The sequence below is a fragment of the Chiloscyllium plagiosum genome, chromosome 12, assembly GCF_004010195.1.
Source record: "Chiloscyllium plagiosum isolate BGI_BamShark_2017 chromosome 12, ASM401019v2, whole genome shotgun sequence".
NCBI lineage: Eukaryota > Metazoa > Chordata > Chondrichthyes > Orectolobiformes > Hemiscylliidae > Chiloscyllium > Chiloscyllium plagiosum.
In genome coordinates, this window is record NC_057721.1 from 66,671,303 (window position 1) to 66,693,593 (window position 22,291).

The 22,291-nt window shown below is 39.9% G+C and overlaps 2 protein-coding genes across 6 annotated transcripts in view; both read left to right on the plus strand.

The window, feature by feature from the left end:
* Positions 1-10,830, plus strand: part of paxbp1 (PAX3 and PAX7 binding protein 1) — a 52,128-nt gene extending 41,298 nt beyond the window's left edge. For both annotated transcript variants that reach the window (XM_043701318.1, XM_043701319.1), the window contains exons 15-18: positions 1,335-1,401; positions 2,574-2,720; positions 9,097-9,251; positions 10,236-10,830. In XM_043701318.1, the coding sequence (XP_043557253.1) occupies positions 1,335-1,401; positions 2,574-2,720; positions 9,097-9,251; positions 10,236-10,353 (487 nt within the window). In that variant the 3' untranslated portion in view covers positions 10,354-10,830. The remainder of the gene's footprint in view (positions 1-1,334; positions 1,402-2,573; positions 2,721-9,096; positions 9,252-10,235) is intronic.
* Positions 10,831-14,745: 3,915 nt separating this feature from the next.
* Positions 14,746-22,291, plus strand: part of LOC122555374 (sorting nexin-9-like) — a 96,148-nt gene continuing 88,602 nt past the window's right edge. For 2 of the 4 annotated variants that reach the window (XM_043701320.1, XM_043701321.1), the window contains exon 1: positions 14,746-14,891. In XM_043701320.1, coding sequence (XP_043557255.1) covers positions 14,880-14,891 — 12 coding nt within the window. In that variant the 5' untranslated portion in view covers positions 14,746-14,879. Of the gene's footprint in view, positions 14,934-15,068; positions 15,160-22,291 lie in introns of those variants that run through there. The other 2 variants (XM_043701322.1, XM_043701323.1) reach the window with 2 other exon arrangements.

Sequence of the window (22,291 nt, forward strand, 5' to 3'; positions counted from 1 at the left end):
TTGTCTGTTAAGCCTTTCATCTGTTAGAATACAGTGATCGAGCCCTCCACAATCACCTGATGAAGGAGCGTCGCTCCGAAAGATAGTGTGCTTCCAATTAAACCTGTTGGACTATAACCTGGTGTTGTGTGATTTTTAACTTTATTGGGATGTGGTTTTCTAGTCATACCACAACTTGAGTGTTGTGTTCTGTTCTGGCCTTGAAACACAGTGGAAACTTGAGCTGGTAGCAATTATAATCTTAATGAACTGCAAGTTTTAGAAGCCTTAATTAAAAGAAAACAGTGCTAAAATTTGGAATTCTCAATTTTGAAAGGAAGTATCAGGAGGTATCCAAAATGGTTTGGAAAAGGTGGACTTGAAAGATAACGAGCAATTAAAATGGGAAAATGAAAGTGAATATCTACTAAATTTGATGCTAAAGAGTTCTCTCTTGTGCATGCACGAGTGCACTCACACTTTGAATATATAGAATGCATTTCATGAAAAGCCCAGAAGTGTTCTAATAGGCTGTTGGTAGTGAAATTCTTTAAGAAATATTTGCAAAGAAGGAATAGAGAGTCATTTTGGATGGATAGCCAAGATGGAGTTAAATTTCCTTTTTCAGTTTTAGCTACCTCATGAACATCTCAACAGTGACTACAGAATGGGCAGTGCAAGGAAGGTGCATGAAGAGATTAGAACAGTGTCTTTGTCATGTTTTAGTCTCTCATCTGTTCTGACAGTAGTTACAGCAAATTTTGTTTTAACCACACCTTGTGAATTGGCATTATCAATAAACCAGCTAAAATTATACACCTCAAATAACAGTTTACTGTATTAACGCAATCTCCACGATATCAGAGTAGTCAGTTGAGGATATAAGTGAGAAGAATCTCTGGTAAGTTTTTATTTAAAGGCAAAGTTGCATTATTATTTCAGTTTTTTTAAATTCATTAACAGATGAGGTCATCACTGGCTAGACCAGTATTTATGGCCTGTCCCTAATTGTCCAGAGGGCAGTTAAGAGTCAACCACATTTCTGTGAGTCTGCTGTAAGTAAAGTATTTGGAACTCTATGCATAGGGTTATTTGATCAACTTGTACACTCCTGGGCCCATAAATGCCAGTTAATAAAGGTTTGCTTAACTGACATTAGGCACATGAAGAAATGAAATGGTAATTTACTTGTGCTAATGTCCCTCACTTTAATGAGCATTGATTTTACCTTCAAGTGTTCTACCTTCATTTTACTCCCAATCAAAACTTGGATTAAGTGTATAACAAATTGTATGTTTTATGTCATGCTTTTTATATGAAAAAAATCTAAGTAACTCATTGATGTATTATTGTAGTGTGCTGGAGAACAAGAACTCAGGACCCTACCTGTTTTTTCAGCGACAGTTTTGGTCAGCACTTAAGGTGAGAGCTTAAAAATGTATTATTTTAATGTTACAATAGTCCCCCCCATACCCGCGGGAGATACGTTCCAAGACCTATTGCGGATAGAATAGAACCGATTCATTTAAATAGGAAATTTACCTTCCCGGCAGCCCCCGGTCCCTGGTTCTGGAATGTTCCCTGTAAATTGTTTGGGTCGCAGTAAACTGCGGGTAACTGAAACCACAGAAAATGATTCTGCGGATACGGCGTTTGCCCTGTACTGTTCTTTCATTTCACAGTGCCTTTGGTGCTACTTTTATAATAACATTGCTTTGGGACTATTCAATTTGTGAAGACAAGTATGAATACCTCATTGAATTCAAAGGTTTACAGCATTAGTTGTATTAATCTGAATCTACTGATTGCTACAGATTCAGTTGAGATGTTTTATTTCTGTTGTTTGGCATATTAATATATATGGAGATAGTGAGGACTACAGATGCTGGAGAGTCAGAATGGATAAAGAGTGGAGCTGGAAAAAGCACAGCAGGTCAAGCAACATCAGAGGAGAAGGGGGGTCGAAAAGTTCCATCCTGAAATATCGACTCCCCTTCTCTGATGATACTTGACCTGCTGTGCCTTTTCCAGCTCCACTCTTTATGTACATATGAGTGTATTTAACATTCTTTAGGTGAGAGATTGAAGTATTGCACATATGAATTATTTGAATCAAACGAAGTCAAAAATGGCAGTCTTCAAAGTATAGTGTATTATCTCTGCAACTGTTGTGATTCTGCAAGCAAGTTGTGTCTGCCATGTTTTCAGACAAATAATTTGCTGTGCAGATTTCTTGAATCAATTTCCGTTGCATGCTTCATTCATATAATATAGCACAGATTTTATTTTGTTTCAAGGACTTATTTTCAGACAAACTAAGCAATAGATTAATATGATCTGAGTGCATTTTTTTTGTCTGGATTTGTGCTAGTGAAATGTTAGTTTGCTTTTTCTCCATTGTTCTTAAAAGATCTTATTGCATAACAGAATATGACAAACACATTCCATCAGCTACAGGAAAATTTCTATCTTGCGATATATGTTTGAATAGAAAATATTTTCCCAGAATAGGCTTCAATTTGGTTGCCAGCCTCAAATTATTGACATAAACAATAGCTTTCAAATTAATTTATTAAATTTTATTACTTTTTCAGTTATTGGATAACATTTTGCAGTGGACTGGCATAATCTCAAATCGAACATTGCAGGAGCTAACAGTCGATAGTCTTTTAAATCGCTACATTCTTCTCGCTCTTCAGAACTCAGATCCTGGAGATGACAGCCTGAAGAAATGTCAGAGTGTAAGTAAACTGAAGTACACACTGAAAAGCTTTAAGGATCCCAAGGCAATTTCTCTGCTGTTTATTTCTGTTCTTTTCAGCTTTATATCAACACTTGTGAAATGAGAATGTAGAGTTGAACATTTGATTCCATGTTCTAACTTTATATCTGTCTTGGGTTCCCCATGCAATATTAAACATTATGCAGTACAATTAACTTTTACAAAAGAAAGAGTTTGCATTTAGATAATATCTTCAGAATTTGCCAATCCACTTTATAGCCACCACAATAATAACTGTTTTAAAAGAAATGTTGGAAAGCACACGGTCATTTCAGACATAGCAAAGTCTCATAGATGACGTCTCCTTCAGGTATTTTGAAGGATAAATGTTGGTCAGAACACGGTAGAATTCACCTACTTTTCTTGAAATAGTGTGTTCAAATCTTGAAAGGGTAGATGGGGCCTTGATTTAATGTTTCTTCCAAAAGCTGATGCCTAATAATGTAACACTTCTGTCGCAGTGTATTCCAGTGTCAATCTAGATTTTGTGCTTAAGCCAACATACTGGGTCTTGAACTCTTAGCCTGATGGGTTGTTGCCACTGAGTAATAACTAACTGTTATTAGTTGCTCACTAATGGGTGCTAGATGTTGAACAAGTCATACTCCAACCTGTTCTAAGCCTTCAGTGCTTTATTGTTATATTTGTTCAAATGTGACTGTGAAAATACTCATCCATGGAATTAAAATCGTGCCACGAGACTAGTAGTACTTTTAATTTTAGAGGCTGTTATTAGCTGGGTTTTTTTAAAGCTGTAGGTTACTTGAGTTTATGAATACAAGGATAGAATTTAAAAGTAGAGAGTTTAACATAGAACAGAGAAGGTGAAGAACACATAGAGTCATAGAGATGTACAGCACGGAAACAGACCCTTCGGCCCATCTCATCTATGCCGACCAGATATCCCAACCCATATCCCTCCAAACCCTTCCTATTCATTTTCCCATCCATATGCCTTTTAAATGTTGCAATTGTACTAGCTTCTACCACTTCCTCTGACAGTTCATTCCATACACGTACCACCCTCTACGTGAAAAAGTTGCCCCGTAGGTCTCCTTTATATAACTTTTCCCTCTCACGCGAAACCTATGCCCTCTAGTTCTTGACTTCCGCACCCCAAGGAAAAGACTTTGTCTATTTATCCTATCCATGCCCCTCATAATTTTGTAAACCTCCATAAGGTCACCCCTCAGCCTCCGATGCTCCAGTGAAAACAGCCCTAGCCTAATGAACCTCTTCTTATAGCTCAAATCCTCCTGGCAATATCCTTGTAAGTCTTTTCTGAGCCCTTTCAAGTTTCACAACAAGTTTTCTAATAGGAAGGAGACCAGAATTGCACGCAATATTCCAACAGTGGTCTAATCAATGTCCTGTATAGCCGCAACATGACCTCCCAACTCCTGGAACTCAACACTCTGACCAACAAAGGAAAGCATACCAAACGCTGCTTTCACTATCCTGTCTACCTGTGACTTCACTTTCAAGGAGCTATGAACCTGCACTCCAAGGTCTCTCTGTTCAGCAACACTCCCGAGGACCTTACCATTAAGTATATAAGTCCTGCTGAGATTTGATTTCTCAAAATGCAGCATCTCGCATTTATCTACATTAAACTCCATCTGCCATTTCGCAGCCCATTGGCCCATCTGATCAAGATCCCTTTGTAATCTGAAGTAACCTTCTTCACTTTCCACTACACCTCCAATTATGGTGTCATCTGCAAACTTAGTAAACATACGTCTTATGCTCACATCCAAATCATTTATATAAATGATGAAAAGTAGTGGACCCAGCACCAATCCTTGTGGCACTCCACTGGTCACAGGCCTCCAGTCTGAAAACCATCCCTCCACCACCACCCTCTGCCTTCTACCTTTGAGCCAGTTCTGTACCCAAATGGCTAGTTTTCCCTGTATTCCATGAGATCTAACTTTGCTAACCAATCTCCAATGGGGAGCTTTGTCGAACGCCTTACTGAAGTCCATGTAGATCACATCTACTGCTCTGCCCTCATCAACTCTCTTTGTTACTTTGTCAAAAAATTCAATCAAGTTTGTGAGACATGATTTCCCATGCATAAAGCCATGTTTACTATCCCTGATCAGTCCTTGCCTTTCCAAATCCTGTCCCTCAGGATTCCCTCCAACCACTTGCCCACCACTGACGTCAGGCTCACTGGTCTATAGTTCCCTGGCTTGTCTTTACCACCTTTTGTAAACAGTGGCACCACGTTAGCTAACCTCCAGTCTTCTAGCACCTTACCTGTTACTGTCGATACACATATCTCAGCAAAGGGCCCAGCAATCACTTCACTAGCTTCCCACTGAGTTCTAGAGTACACCTGATCAGATGCTGCAGATCTATCCACTTTTATGCGTTTCAAGACATCCAATACTTCCTCCTCTGTAATATGGACATTTTTCAAGATGCCACCATCTATTTCCCTACATTCTATATCATCCATGTCCTTCTCCACAGTAAACGCTGATGCAAAATACAATTTAGTATCTGCCCCACCTCCTGCAGCTCCACACAAAGACCACCATGCTGATCTTTGAGAGGCCCTATTCTCTCCCTAGTTTACCCTTTTGTCCTTAATATATTTGTTAAAAACCCTTTGGATTCTCCTTAACTCTGTTTGCTAAAGCTATCTCATGTCCCCTTTTTGCCCTTCTCATTTCTCTATGAAGTATACTCCTGCTACCTTTATACTCTTCTAAGGATTCACTCGATCTATCCTGTCTATACCTGACATATACTTCCTTCTTTTTCTTAACCAAAATCTCAATTTCTTTAGTTATCCTGCATTCCCTTTACCTACCAGCTTTTCCTTTCACCCTAACAGAAATATACTGTTTCTGGACTCTCATTATCTCATTTCTGAAGGCTTCCCATTTTCCAGCCATCCCTTTACCTGCGAACATCTGCCCCCAAACAGCTTTTGAAAGTTCTTGCCTAATACCGTCAAAATTAGCCTTTCTCCAATTTAGAACTTCAAGTTTTAGATCTGATCGATCCTTTTCTATCAGTATTTTAAATCTAATAGAATTATGGTTGCTGGCCCCAAAGTGCTCCCCCACTGACACCTCAGTCACCTGTCCTGCCTCATTTCCCAAGAATAGGTCAAGTTTTGCACCTTCTTGTAGGTACATCCACATACTGAATCAGAAAATTTTGTTGAACACACTTAACAAATTCTTCTCCATCTAAACCCTTAACACTATGGCAGTCCCAGTCTATGTTTGAAAGTTAAAATCCCCTACCATAACCACCCTATTATTCTTTCAGATAGCTGAGATGTCCTTACACATTTGTTTCTCAATTTTCCGCTAACAATTAGGGGGTCTATAATTCAATCCCAATAAGGTGATCATCCCTTTCTTATTTCTCAGTTCCACCTAAATAACTTCCCTGGATGTATTTCCGGGAATATCCTCACTCAGTACAGCTGTAATGCTATCCCTTATCAAAAATTTCACTCCCCCCCTCCTCTCTTGCCTCCCTTTCTGTCCTTCCTGTAGATTTGTATCCTGGAACATTAAGCTGCCAATCCTGTCTATCTCTGAGCCATGTTTCTGTGATTGCTCTGATATCTCCGTACCATGTTCCTAACCATGCCCTGAGTTCATCTGCTTTCCCTATTAGGCCTCTTGCATTGAAATAAATGCAGTTTAATTTATCAGTCCTACCTTGTTCTCTGCTTTGTCCCTGACTGTTTGACTCGCCTTTGTTCTCAACTGTACCAGTCTCAGATTGAAATCTTTCCGCACTATCTCCTTGGGTCCCACCCTTTACTCGTTTAAATCTTCCCAAGCAGCTCTAGTAAACCTGCCAGTATGTTAGTCCCCTTCCTATTTAGGTGCAATCCATTTTTCTTGCACAGGTCACTTCTACCCCAAAACAGCTTCCAATGATCCAAAAATGTGACTCCTCCTCCCACACACCAGCTCCTCAGCCATGCATTCATCTGCACTATCCTCCTATTCCTGTCCTCACTAGCTTGTAGCATCAGGAGTAATCCAGATATTACTACTCTCGAGGACCTCCTTTCGAAATTCCTGCCTAATTCTCTATAATCTCCCTTCATAATTTCAACCTTTTCCCTTCCTATGTTATTGGTTCCAATATATACAATGACCCCTTGAGACAATTCTGCCCCCTCTCTGAGACATCCTTGATCCTGGCACCAGGGAAGCAACAAACCATTCTGATTTTTCGCTGCTGGCCACAGCAACGTCTGTCTGTACCTCAAACTACAGAGTCCCCTAACACAATCGATCTCTTGGAACCTGACCTATCTCTCATTACATTACAGCCAGTCTCAATACCAGAAACTTGGCTGTTCGTGCTATGTTCCCCTGAGAATCCATCACCCCCTACATTTTCCGAAACAGCATACTTGTTTGAAATGGGGATTGCCACAGAAGACTCCTGCACTACCTGCCTACCTCTCTTCCCTTTCCTGGAGTTAACCCATCTATGTGACTGTATCTGAGACTTTTCCCCCCCTTCCTGGAACTGCCATCCATCACATCCCCTCGCTCTTGTGAATTCCTCATTGCCTCTTACGGCCACTCGAACCAGTCCATTCGATCTGACTGGTTTCGCAACCAAAGGAATTTATTGCAGATATAATCCTCAGTAACCCGTAAATTCTCCCTAAACTCCCACATCCGACAAGAAGAGCATATTCACTCTACTAAGGGCCATTTTTGCTTCTTTCAATTTACAGACCCAGAAAATATTCCTCTTCAAAACACTGCTCCAGGATAAGTTAATACTTATGGCTTATATTTTAAGTTTAATCAAGAGACATAGCTCAATAAAGTATATAATCAAGAAAGAAGCCACTCTACTCACTACTGCAGACTTATTTTAAGGCCATGCTTAAAATACACTTATCTGTTTCTGTGCTGTGACCTTTCCCAAAGATCAGTTGTGAATTTCACTTATTTTAATTTTCCCAGACACACTCCGATGTCCAGTAATACATGAATTCAACAGCAAAGGCAGTAACTGCTAACTCTGTCAGTTAGCAATGTGGGATTCTTTCTCTCTCTCTTTTCTGCACTGACCTCACCATTTGCTTCCTTCCCTTTTAAAAATGCTTTTGTTTTGACTTTGTTTTCCTCCAAAGTTCCAAACCAATGCAACAGCATATAAAACAGTAATTGCTGCTCCTGGAATTCGAGGGACGGCACAGTGGCTCAGTGTTTAGCACTGCTGCCTCACAGCACCAGGGTCCCAGGTTCGATTCCAGCCTCAGTGTCTGCATGGGTTTCCTCCGCATGCTCTGATTTCGTCCCACAGTCCAAAGATGTGCAGGTCAGGTGGATTGGCCATGCTAAATTATCCATAGTGTTAGGTACATTAGTCAGAGGGTAATGGGTCTGGGTGGGTTACTCTTCGGAGGGTCTGTGTGGACTAGTTGGGCCGAAGGGCCTGTTTCCACACTGTAGGGAATCTAATCTAATCAAATCGCCTCAACACCTAAAATACTTCAGAAAAGGAGCAGCTATTACAGCCAGAAATATTTCCCATCCTCCATCTTGGATTACCCAGAATCCTTATCTCAGCAAGATTTTTTTGAACTGGTTGGACGGAGTAGATAGAAAACATTGTCTGGTGAGAGCATAAATTACCAGATAGATTCAAAATCATTGGGATAGATCCAGTGGAATGAGACTTTTTTTTTATTTGTGTTGCTAGGATTTGCAATTTCCTGCCAAAAATGTGGTGGAAGCATTTTATTAATAATTTTCAAAGGGATTTGGAATATCACTTGATATGGGGCACATAGGATACAAAGTCAGAGATAAGCATGAGTGCTGTTTCAAAGGTAGTGCAGGCAGCATGGACTCCTCCTGTGCTGTACATTTCTCTGCTTCTCCTTGTATCTTGAGCTAACATAGTATAAAGTTAAAAATCACACACCAGGTTATAGTCCAACAGGTTTAATTGGAAGCACACTAGCTTTCGGAGCGCCGTTCCTTCATCAGGTGATAGTGGAGGACACAATTCTAAGGCACAGAATTTATAGCAAAAAATTTATAGCTTTTTTGCTATAAATTCTGTGCCTTAGAATTGTGTCCTCCACTATCACCTGATGAAGGAGCGGCGCTCCGAAAGCTAGCGTGCTTCCAATTAAACCTGTTGGACTATAACCTGGCGTTGTGTGATTTTTAACTTTGTACACCCCAGTCCAACACCTGCGTCTCCAAATCATAGTATAAAGTGTACATTAAACTTCACTGTTCTGGAATCATAACTGTAAAAAAGAAATTGGTTTCAAGTAAAATGACGATGGATATCACGATGCTACTTTTATCTTTTAGCTCATCACCTGTTTACCAAAACAATGGTTTGTCAACCTAAAAGGAGACAAGAGTATCCCACAGATGGAAAATTTCTGCTGTTACCTTGTTCACTTGGCCGATACCATCTATAGGCTAAGCCTTGGCTGCTCTGATGTAGAAAAACGTACAGCGAGGTAAATATAGGCACTTGTTTTAATTTACCATCCGCAATAATACCTGAATCTAAATTGGTTAACGGGATATGGTTTTTGTATCTGCTATATTTAGATGGGGTATCAGTTTGTAATTTAACAATTTGCATGATTTGTGTGGATGTACCGATAACAAAAACTGCAGCTATTAAAGACTCTTCCCCACCACCTCTCAAAGGCAATTGGGGTGGGTATGAAATGTTGGTCTGACTGATGAAACCCACATTACATGAACAAATAAAAAAAGAAGTAATGCTATAAAGTAGCACCCCTGTCTTTAGGGCTGTGGTGATGGTGCAATGTGCTTTCAATAAATCTTTCTTAAGCTCAATGTGATTAGGAATAAATTTGTATTTTTAGGGGTTTTTTTCCCTTCTCACCAGTCCCATTTTGAATGTTATAGTACTTTTGCGTGCACCCTTCATGGCTAATGAGATGGATGATTTGCTCCAAAAACTCTGATGAAGGTAGTTGTCCCCACTCATTGACCCCTTTTTTTTAATGTGAGGAAGGATCTAACCACTGTTGAATTCCTGGAGTTCACCTTACTTTATAGCCTCACATGCCAGGGCACCTTTGTTCCTTCAAATCTGAGTTGAGCACATTGCTTTATAACTTGGGAGTATTTCATAAGTATGTGAAACGGATAGAAGGAAATCCATATTGGCATTTGCTAAAAAGAGGTCATCTGTTTCCTGACTGCTGGATCTGCAGTCTGTGGTTTGAGTTGGTTTTGTGGATGTGCTGAAGTACAAAATAATCGAAAATAAATCTGAACAATTAATTTGCCTACTTCAGAAGTACAATTGCAGTATCTCTGCCATCTGTTTTGGTCCAAACTTTGTACACAACTGAAAAAAAATTAATATCCTGTAATTATAAAGAACTGTTCTGCAGTACAGTTGTGTACAATTTTATTTTAATTTTGTGAATGTAACTTCTTGTCTTCAAACTGATTTACTTTAGGGAGAATATCAAGCAAGTGATTAAAATTCTGGCCATCATCCATGCTTTGGACCATGCAACAGCTGTAGCAAATGAATATGGAGTGAAAGACATCAAAGCATTACTTGATGGCAAATGAGATTGTAAGACAGAAACACGAACATTCCTGCCATTTGTATGATTTTGTACATATGTACAGATGTTTCATAAAAGAAAATTGATGGCGTTGTTAATAACATTTGTTATTTAATATTTTCCATCCCTTGTGCTCAAAGGTACAACTAAACTGAAAAACACTCTTTCAGCCAGCATCCTTTACACATCAAACTGGGAATGTAACTTTTTAAATCCAACTGGGGTTTCTACCTTTTGAAAATCCACTGACTTCTTTTTATCAGAAGCAACTGAATATGGAAGATTTTAGTTGTTCTCGTCCAAATAATTATGGACTATAACCAGAGAAGATTACATCAAAGTACTGGGAACAAACTGTGAAAATACAAGTCCAACCTGCAGATAAAGTTTAAACTCATTGGGTTGCATTTGTTTAATTTAGCAAAAGGTGAATGACATTTGTTTTATGGTTTTAAGAACATAATAAAATAAACTGACCATTCAGGGTGTGGAAATTGTGATACTTTGTCTGCCAATATGGATTTAATCCAAATTGACTTGGTAAATTTATTGAGGGAATACTTACTTTTTCTCATAACTCACCCTCCCAAAAAAAAAGACAATGCTTGCTATGAACAGCAGCTTACTTCCATGCATGCTGAGAAAATAAATGCAAATCCACAAATACTATTATTAGTATAGTTTCACATGGGGCTAGATCTGCCAAATATTTACAACTTGGGCTAATATGTAACTAACACTGTTCACAGTGATTAAAAGTTATAACTGTTTGTATCATTAGGCTCCCTTCAGAGCTGAGCAATGGAAATAGTGGTAAAATGATCTAGAAATGATGTAATCTCAGTTCTAATAATCTCCCATGTGTCCTGAGACTGTGACTTTGTCCTAAACTCAAAGAAAATTACAGAAGAGGAACAGGACCTTCGGCTTTTAAGCCTGTGCTGATCCAGATCCTCTATCTAAAGCTGTCTCCTATTTTCTAAGGGTCTGAATGTGGCTGTTCGCTGCCCATTTATGTATCTTAAATGACACTCTCGTGCCTGCCTTTACCACCTCCGCTGGTAACGCATTCCAGGCACCCACTACCCTCTGCACAAAGAGCCTTTCGACGCATATCTCTCCTAAAGTTTTCCCCCTCACTTTGAACTCGTGACCCCCTAGGAATTGAGTCCACCACTCTGGAAAAAATACTTCTTGCTATCCACTCCTCCCTCCCTCTGACCCCCTGCTCTGGGGGAACATAATCACTGACAGAATTTTATACATGTCAATAAGATCCCCTCATTCTTCTAAGCTGCAGTGAAGACCAGCTTAGTTGACCCAGTCTCTCTTTATATGACAAAGCTGCCATCTCTGAAATCAGCCTGGTGAATAGCAAGCTATGTAAAACACATTTTTTATCACTGATTTTTAAAATCATTTACCAGCAGCAAAATAAAGATTGAGACACACACACGGATTATCGTTGATGAAATATCAAGCTTAAAAAAAATCTATAGTTTATCAAAATAGAAGAGTGTGATAAAAAAGGTCCTGAGAGGTCAGTTTGCACCATTAAAAACAAAGCTACAGTTCACTTAGGATATTTTTTCAAGTTTCTTGCAGCTAGTTTATTAACATAAAAGTGGAAGTGCTCTCAATATTTGATTTCTAAAAACTCCCATCTGCAGGGACTTCAACATTGCCACCCTGTGGAGGAACAGGGAAACACTGGGAAAAGCCATAAAAGCAACATGGAGTAAAGAAATTAGAATCATTTTGAAGTGAAAAAGGCACAAATCAATGGTTCTTTTACAATAAGAAAGATGTTACAATTTATTTACAAGTTTGAGTTCTGGATTTTCATTTAAATTTCCATTCAGTTTATTGTAAGTCTACAGAAAAGTTTATGCTCAATTATCGTCTGTTATAACTGTGCTAAGAAGAATACAATTGTAACTTGTTCCGAGGTTAATTACCTGTAAACAAGTCAAATATTTTTCTTTGCTTGGGAAAAACAATGGCACTGTGCAGGATTAGTCATCCTCTGGAAACTTGGGTTCAAATCCCAATATTGGAATATTCTCATTGAATTTGGAAAGAACAAATCTGAAATTAAAAGTTTAATGATGACCATGAAACTATTGTTACAACTCACCTGGTTCACAAAATCTGCTGTTCTTTGTGATGGTGTCCAAAACAGCAATGCAGTTGACACTTAACATCCTATTTCAGAGGGTGGTTAACTACATGGTTGTATCAAATTGCTGAAAGTGTAAAAACTAGATGAATCACCTGGCACTGATCTAGACATTGGCAGTGTAAAGGGCAAACTCAGTCCTGTCGACTGGTTTGGGATGGTGGCAAGGAAGCACAATGCATTCTGAATGGGAAAGTTTAATGTCCACCTTCAAACGTGGCTTAGCAGCACCTCTACAGATTGAGGACTTAACCTGCTCAATGGCATAACAACTGGACTGGGTTTGCAACAGGCAGTGAAGGAAAAAACAAAGAGGTAAACTTTGATTTCATCCTAGCCAAACTGTCTGCTGCAGATATAACTGTCCATGACAGTATCAGTAAGAGTGACTTGTCAAGGTCAATTCCTGTCATTGGGATACTTGCTGTTGTATAATGTTGTAAAACAATGGTACTAAATAGGATAGATTTCAAACATCTTAGCAGCTCAAAACTGAGTATTAGTGAGGTGCAGTAGGTCATTAGGCACACCTGCAAATAAGGTGTTAACTTAGTGAATCTACAAAACAGGACTGTTTGCATGCCAAACATCAAAAACAACAAGTGATATACTGTGGTAATGATTTTGGAAGTAATGGATCACATCTAAGCACTGCAGTCCACATTGATGTTGGCAATTAAATAATTCAATGGCAGAGGCGGCTCCACAAATATATTCAACCTCCATGATGGAAAGCCCAGAACATCAGTATGAAAGGAAAGGCTGAAGAATTTGCAACAATCCTCCGTCTAAAATGCCAAGTAGATGATGGCTCTCAGCCTTCCCCGGAGGTCCTGAGAATCTCAGATGCCAGGCTTTAGCCAATTTGATTCACTTCATGAAAGACAGCTCACCATCAACTTCGCAAGGACAACTAGGGATGGACAATAACTGACCAGCCAGCTCTGCCCACATTCCACACGTGAATGTTTAAAAATCAGGAAACTGTTGTATTACTTAATTTCACAATCTCCTGGAATTGCTACCATTAATGGGTACTCTAACATTGATTATTATTATTTTTTAAACTAATGAATTGGAAAGAATAGACCTATTAACCAATTTTGTCTGATTGTTATTAGAAGTGCTTCAAGTGTTTTTTAGATTTTCCTTCCAAGTTCCCTGTTTTTCACAGTGACTGCAGATCCATTGGCCCCTGCAAGGACACTCAAGACAGGAAAGGGGAGCAACTTAATGGAAGATGAAAGTGGAGACAGTGATGACAAAGAACAGAGTAAAAGATAACCAGACTGAGTGGAATGAGAAAAAAAAAGAGGAATGTGGATTTGCAGCATATGAGAAATACAAGAAGTAAATATTTTTATTGAACTTGAATAACTGCATCACACAAGCCAACCTCCCATCCATTGATTCCATCTAGGCATCTTGCTGCCCCAAAAAGGCAGCCAATGTAATCAAAAACCCCTCCCACCCCAGTTATAATCTTTTCAAACCTCTTCTGTCAGGCAGAAGATACAAAAGCTTAAGCACACGGACCAACAGGGTTAAGAACAGCTTCTTTCACGCTGTTACTAGACTACTGGATGGACATTTCACATTTCAAAGTTAATGACCTCATTATTTGTGCATCTTCTCTGCAGCCATAATATTACATTCCTCTATTACCCTTATGCACTTTGTATGGTAAGATCTGCCTGTGCTGAACTAAAATGAAGCTTTTCACTGTACCTAGGTATATATGACAATAATAAATCACATCAAATCAAATGAGATTATTTGATTGAGATTGAGGCCAAATATTTGAAAGTGTTCCCATCCCCATGATGAAAAACACCATAGAGCTATTTCTTTCCAGCTGCAGCTAAATATTTCCCGTTTATTCGCTGTGATACATGTGCTTCTTGTATGTGGCATTAAACAACATTTCCCACATTACGAATATTGGTTATTTGCATTTTAAAACAGCCAGCTTTTAATATTAGTTGTTTAGACACGTTTCTAAGTTTTGTCTCCGCATGAATCTTTCCAGGAATTAGCGTGGCATTTATGTTTGGCGTGTCACGCTTGTAATGTTGAGTCTAGAGAACTTGAAATTCAAAAGCGCTTATCAACTTCGGCCATCATTTATCCAGCTTGAATGTGGCAAAGCGATTCCAATTGACATCCAGCAGGGGGTGGTAGGGGTCTCAGTGTATTCAGAAGCAGCATTGGCTTTGGGGAAACAACAACCTTCATGAGGAGGGAATAACGTGATGTTGGGTGAGCAATCGAACAGTGATGTTCAGAACCCGTGGTTCTGCTGTTTGTAAAGATCAGAGTTTCCAGTGCAATTCCTGGGGCACGTGGAGAGGATGTCCACTAAGGTAGGAGACTCGGAAAAGGCCACAGTGAGCATCCTCACTTAGGTACAACTCAATGTGGGATGCAGTGTGTAATTTGTATTTTCCTCACCGCAAATGTTCATTGGTTATGACCTTAAACATATTTCAGTGACAATGTACTGGTCAAGAAGAAGGTTTTGCCATTTAATAAAATAATACTACTGTTTTGTAAGATCAACTTTCTTCTGGTTAAAATATAAAGCTGTAGTATTTTCAAACCAGGTTTATTTTGGCATAAGAAAGGAAAGAGGTAATTGGCCTTGAAGTGTTTTCAGGTGTTTGTTACTTGTGTCCTGGGTTGTAATATGTTGCGCTGAATTAGCGGATGGAATGGTAACCGCTAATTATTATCGTTAAAAGTCATATGTTTTACTATTGTGGTGGGAAAGTGACTGGCGATCGATTTTAATTTGTTTGTGATGTTACTCCTTTTAGTGATGTTGTGGAGGTGCCAGTGTTGGACGGGGCTGGACAAAGTTAAAAATCACACAAACACCAGGTTATACTAAACAGGTTTATTTGGACTATAACCTGGTGTTGTGTGATTTTTAACTTTGTACACCTTTTAGTGACCGTATGGATTTCGGAAATAAGCAAACTGTAATGTCATTGAGAGTAAGGCAGCGGTGGCGCTGAAATCTCTCGATCGCAAAATAACTTGAGCAGTTTTAAAATCAAAGCTGAATACTGCTGTTGGTGGGAACGTGTAATTAAAATAGCAAGTAGTGTGTAATTCGAGTGGTTGAATTACGTTTTGAAACTCGGAGTTTTCTCGCTGTTTTGATGCCAGTTGAAGATTGACAGCAGTTGCCAGGCTCGGGGCTGTATCTGAGAGTACAGCGGAGCTCCCAGCTTCACTGACCTTTCAGCGCGCTCTGGTTGACAGTGGCGGGATGATGAAATGACCAACCTCTTCCCCCTGCCCCGTCCAGTGAAGCTCAAAACGTCTTAGTTTTATTGATGTTTGAACTTTTTTGTTCATTTTTGGAAATTCTTCTAATAGGAGAAGAAATTCATGATTGTGAATAACTGAGAGCTGGACATGGATTTCCAAGGGAAACTATGCCCGTCAGATCTATTTTTTGTTTTGACGATGTAACTAAATGGATGTGGTTTACTTGGACTTTCAGAAAGTTGGGTAAGGCCCCAGACGTAAAGTTAAATCGCATGAGAGCGGGGCTGGTCTATTAATATGAATATAGAGCTGGTAGGCAGACAGGAAACAGTAGGAATAAACGGGTAATTTTTCTGAGTGACAGCCACAGTAAGGTACAACAACGATCAGTCCAATACATCATAGTAAATATTCGTGCTTTAGTTAAGGGAACTAAATGTAATTCCTCCAAGTTGACGGATGCCACAAACCTGTCTGAAGTGGATGCAAAGAAGCAGGACAAGTTAAGTGAATGTCCAAATGCATTGAAGATGAAGTATATTGTGGATAAATGTGAGGTTTGCAAAAAATAGGGAAGTGATTATTAGATTAGGAAAGAGGGGGTTGCAATGAGACTGTGCTGTCCTTGCACCAGTCGTGAAAGTAAGCATGCAGGTGCAGCCCACCAGTGAAGATGGCTAATGAAATGTTAGCCTTCATGTTGAGAGAATTCAAGTACAAGAGCAGGAGTATCTTGCTCCAATTGTGATCAGACCACACCTGCTGTATTGTATGCAGTGCTGGTTTCTTTTGTCTGAGGAAGGATGTTCCACCTATTGAGGGAGCTTGAAAAAGGTTTAGCAGACTGTTTCCAGGGATGGTAGGACTGACTTATGACAAGAGATTGGATCAGTCGAGACTATATTCACTGGAGTTTAAAAGAATGAGAGGGTATCGGGGGGGATGTCTCGTAGAAACCTATAAAATCCTAACAGGGCTAGACTGAGTCAAGGCAGAAAGGATGACCCTGATGTGTGGAGAGTCCAGAAACAGGGATCATTGTATGAGGATGCAGAGTAGGCCTTTTAGCACTGAGATGGGGAGAAGTGAGAGAGTGGTGGACTCGTAGAATTCACCAGCAAAGAATGTGATTGCAGCCAAAACAATGAATGTTTTCAAGAATGAGTTAAATATAGTTCTTGTGGCTAAAGGGATCAAAAGGTATGGAGCAAAAGGGGAACAGAATTAGATGATAAGCCATGATCATATTGAATGTCAATTGCTGATGCTGTTACCAGTGTTCTCTCTAATTTTCTCAGCGACTGCATGGACATCTGAGTTCAATGCACAGCAGTGACCTTGAGCCCCAGAAATCAATGCCATGCTAGGAGTGTTGATGCTGATAGCTGTACGTGGAACATTGGAACTGCTGTGGGCATGGCAGCCACACAGCTTCGAGGGAACATTAGCTCGTAATCATCTTTGTACTGATAGCAGTCAACAAAGGTGATACAGAAAGGAAGCTGGGATTTTGAAGGATGAAATCGAAAAATCAGAGTTTGTGTTCATGTTAGAACTTTGGAATTGTTTGGTAGATCCACAAAACCAGCAATATTTTATGGGGTGTACAGATAGCTCCTAGTACATGTACAAAGCTTAAACAAAACACACACTCTCTTCCTTAAAGAAACTAGTGGGCATTTTGGTGAAATTGAGCTTAAAGCCTGCCTGATGGGATTACACGTGTGAATAAATGGAAAAGAATGTGACAAAAAGTATATAGACAATAGGTGCAGGAGTAGGCCATTCTGCCCTTCGAGCCTGCACCACCATTCAATATGATCATGGCTGATCATCCTTAATCAATATCCTGTTCCTGCCTTATCCTTGATTCCACTATCCTTGAGAGCTCTATCCAACTCTTTCTTAAATGAATCCAGAGACTGGGCCTCCAATGCCCTCTGGGGCAGAGCATTCCACACAGCCACCACTCTCTGGGTGAAGAAGTTTCTCCTCATCTCTTTCCTAAATGGTCTACCCCATATTTTTAAGCTGTGTCCTCTGGTTCAGCACTCACCCATGAGCAGAAACATGTTTCCTGCTGCCAGAGTGTCCAATCCTTTAATAATCTTACATGTCTCAATCAGATCCCCTCTCAGTCTTCTAAACTGATGATATTGTTGGACCAATTTCGCCAAGAATCAAGATTCATGTGAAATCATTTATTCCTTTCGTATAGATGCAGTTAAAGCCAACTTTTAAAAAAACTATCCTATATGCAAATATCGCAAGCAACTTTTCACTTTTGGTCAATTTGGTTGCTTCTGAAAAGAGTTGTGTGAAGGTGTAAAGTTTCAGAATAAAGCTTTTCCTGGTGATGTTGATAGAGTCGTAGAGATGTACTGCACGCAAACAGACCCTTTGATCCAACTAGTCCATGCCGACCAGATATCCTAAATTAGGATTCCTGCTGAAGCGCTTTTGCCTGAAACGTCAATTTTCCTGCTCCTCGGATGCTGTCTGAACTGGTGTGCTTTTCCAGCGCCACTCCAATCTTGACTCCAATCTCCAGCATCTACAGTACCCACTTCTGCCTAGATATCCTAAATTAATCTAGTCCAATTTGCCAGCATTTGGCCCACATATCTCTCAACCCTTCTTATTCATATACCCATCCAGATGCCTTTTAAATGTTGCAATTGTACCAGCCTCCACCACTTCCTCTGGCAGCTCATTCCATATATGCACCATCTCTGCATGAAGAAGTTGGCCCTTCGGTCCCTTTTAAATCTTCCCCCTCTCACCTTAAACCACCTGATGAAGGAGCAGCGCTCTGAAAGCTCATGCTTCCAAATAAACCTATTGGACTATAACCTGGTATTGTGTGATTTTTAACATTTTACACCTTAAACCTATGCACTCTAGTTTTGGACTCTCATACTCTGCAGTAAAAACCTTGACTACCCACCCTATTCATGCCCCTCATGATTTTATAAACCTCTATAAGATCATCCCAAACCTTCAATGCTCCAGGGAAAACAGCCCCAGCCTATTCAGCCTCTGCCTATCGCTCAGTCTCTCCAACCCTGGCAACATCCTTGTAAATCTTTTCTGAACCCTTTCAAGTTTACCAACATCCTTCCTGTAGCAGGGAGACCAGAATTGAATGCTGCATTCCAAAAGTGGCCTAATCAATGTCCTGTACAGCTGCAACATGACCTTCCAACTCCTATACTCAATGCACTGACCAATCAAGGAAAGCATATCAAACGCTGTCTTCACTATCCTATCTACCTGCAACTCAGTTTTCAAGGAACTGTGAACTTGCACTCCAAGGTCTCTATGTTCAGTAACACTCCCCTGGACTTTACCATTAAGTGTATAAATCCTGCCCTGATTTGCCCTACCAAATTGCAATACCTCACGTTTATCTAGATTAAACTCCATCTGTCACTCCTCAGCCCACCTGATAGAGGTCCCATTGCACTCTGAGGTAACCTTCACTGTCCATTACACCACCATTTTTGGTATCATCTGCAAAAACTTACTAATCATATCTCCTATGTTCACATACAAATCATTTATATAAATGACAAAAAGCAGTGGACCCAACACTAATCCTTGTAGCACATTGCTGGTCATGGGCCTTCAGTTTGAAATCAACCTTCCACCACCACCCTGTGTCTCCTACCTTCGATCTAAGTTTGTATCCAAGTAGCTAGTTCTCCCTGTGTTCTATGTAATCTAACCTTGTTAACCAGTTTACCATGAGGAACCTTGTCAAACGCCTTACTGAAGTCCATATAGACAATGTCTACTGCTCTGCCTTCATCAATCCTCTTCATCATTTCTTAAAAAATCTCAATCAAGTTAATGAGACATGATTTCCCAAACACAAAGTCATGTTGACTATCTCTAATCAGCCCTTGCATTTCCTGTCCCTCTGATGCTGACCCCCTTGGAGAAATTAAAAAGTTCCAAGCGTTTATCAAGAAACATTATTCAGATAAGGGACACAATAATCCAGCTCTTTTTGAACCTAATGGTAGCAAACTCCTCATTTTCACCACCAAAAAACATTAAGAATGAATTATGGAGAAAAGTGCTACATGGAAAGCTGGTTGCACTGAACTTCACTTGCATAGATAGTGATAAATGTGGCATCTTATATGAGGATATTGTTATTGTTTTGTCTGAAGTCACAAAATAAAATATTTTAAATTTTATGCAGTTTGTATTGCAGTTTCCCTATAGTAAGTGCTGATCTGTGTAACTTCTCTTGTTGTAAGTTAAAAAAATTATCCTTGCTAGGTAGGAAATGTGGCTTTGCCAATGTATTTATGAAAATATAAATTTTTGATTTTTCTTTTCTTTCCTTTCTTTGTCCTTTCTGTTTGTAAAATGCTCTGGGGTCTTTTAAGCTTTGTCATAGCTTCTGGCCTCAGCATGTCTAATCCAGCTCTACCACTTTGTAATGAAAGCAAGATAAGTGAGAATTGATGGAGCTGAAACAAACTCTGGGATATACACAAGGTGCTCAGTGTTCACAACTGCTTTCTTACTTGCTTGTCGGAATGGGTTTGCTCACAATACGCTGAGTGTTTATTTTACCTATCTGGAGTTTCTCTTCAGTGCTCTGGAGAGGCTGACTGCCCTTTAGAGGTCTAATGTATCACATCAGGAAGAATGCTACTTCTACTTCCTTAGGTTGGATCTCTGGTAAGGACCAAAATGGCGCGCAGCCTGCTATTTCCATATCTGTAGATCCACCGCAAATAGAGAAGCACCTCATGAGATCATGTCCACAACACCAGGTGGAGTTGGAGAGGATACACATCCTCAACATGCTTTAACACCGGTGCCTTTGGAGTCTGAAGGTGTCGAGTTGACTGGTGGCAAAATGATTGCAGCATGCCCAGTCAAGAATTGTGGCAAATCATTCACATGTCACCACAAAAAAAATCCTTCCCTGGGTGTGTGCAATATTCTTGAGCAGCTGCCACTACACTTTTGAGTTGTGACAGGAAAGCATCCTGCACACATTGGACAAAAAACAACCCATCTAAGGTACTCTAACTATAGCGTTTACAGTCAATATTTGGAAAGTTCAAATCCCCCACAATGGATGTGGAGGCACTCTGTAGGACATAGAATCAAGAGCTAGGACAGGATATCTCATTGAAAGTATGGGAAGATATTTGGGGAAATGTAAGGAAAATTTCAGTATGTAACAAAGCTCAGGCCATGCAATTGAAGATTTTACACAGGGCTCATATGGTGCCAGAGAGGCTAGCTAAGTTCAAGAGAGGAGCGTCTCCAGGGTGTCCCAAATGTAATATTAGTATAGGCTCTCTTACACACTGCTACTGGTCATGTTGTAAGATCCAGAGATACTGGAGTGCTATAGTATGGGGGCTGAAGGACAACCTGGGGATTGAAGTTAAAATGGATTCTGGGGTTACCAAATTTGCCCTCTCTGGGGGAGGATGGGAAGAGATTACCCACCGTGCGAGGAAGAATGAATTGGATGTTGGAAAAACCCCCAGGTCTTATCGCGTGGTGCAGGCTAGTAATGGAGCATCCACCTCACAAATACAGTGCACCACAAAATGGAGCAGTTTTCCAAGACATGGTGGCCCTTTCTAAATTATATTGACGCAGACTTATCAGCAATATTAATTAGGGCCATGGTATAGCCATGGGAATCATTTTGGGCACCTATGGGGCCCTGGGAGGGGGAGGCTGTGTACAATGACTGCTGCTCCCAGGGGTGAGAGCTTCAGTGGAGGTGTGGTGAGTGAAGTAGAATAAAGTACAAAGTTAAAAATCACACAACACCAGGTTATAGTCCAACAGGTTTAATTGGAAGCACGAGCTTTCGGAGCGCTGCTCCTTCATCAGGTGGTAGTGGAGGGCTCAATCCTAACACAGAATTTATAGCAAAAAGTTATGTAACTGAAATTATACATTGAAAAATTGATTGTTAAGCCTTTCATCTGTTAGAATAAAGTGATAGTTTCACTTCTTCTTTCATGTGTAAATCACAAAACCTTTTTTTAAAAGGTTGCATTCTCGGGTTAGCTGTTAACAATGGTGATAGCTAGACAATATGTTGAAGGTGTTGGCCCCCTGTGTTCTCTGTCTATGCCATGATGTTTAGATTGATTCTAATCTAAAAAGTGAGATAATGGAGTTTTACGTAAATTCATGCAGTTTTTGAGCTCAGAGTTCTACATGTAACCTTGCAGGGTTACATTGTACTTTGCTCAAACACTGCATGCATTCATGTAGAACTCTGAGCTCAAAAACTGCATGAATTTATGTAAAACTCCGTTATCTCACTTTTTAGATTAGAATCAATCTAAACATCATGGCATAACAGAGAACACAGGGGGCTAACACCTTCAACATATTGAGGAGAAAGTGAGGTCTGCAGATGCTGGAGATCAGAGCTGAAAATGTGTTGCTGGAAAAGCGCAGCAGGTCAGGCAGCATCCAGGGAACAGGA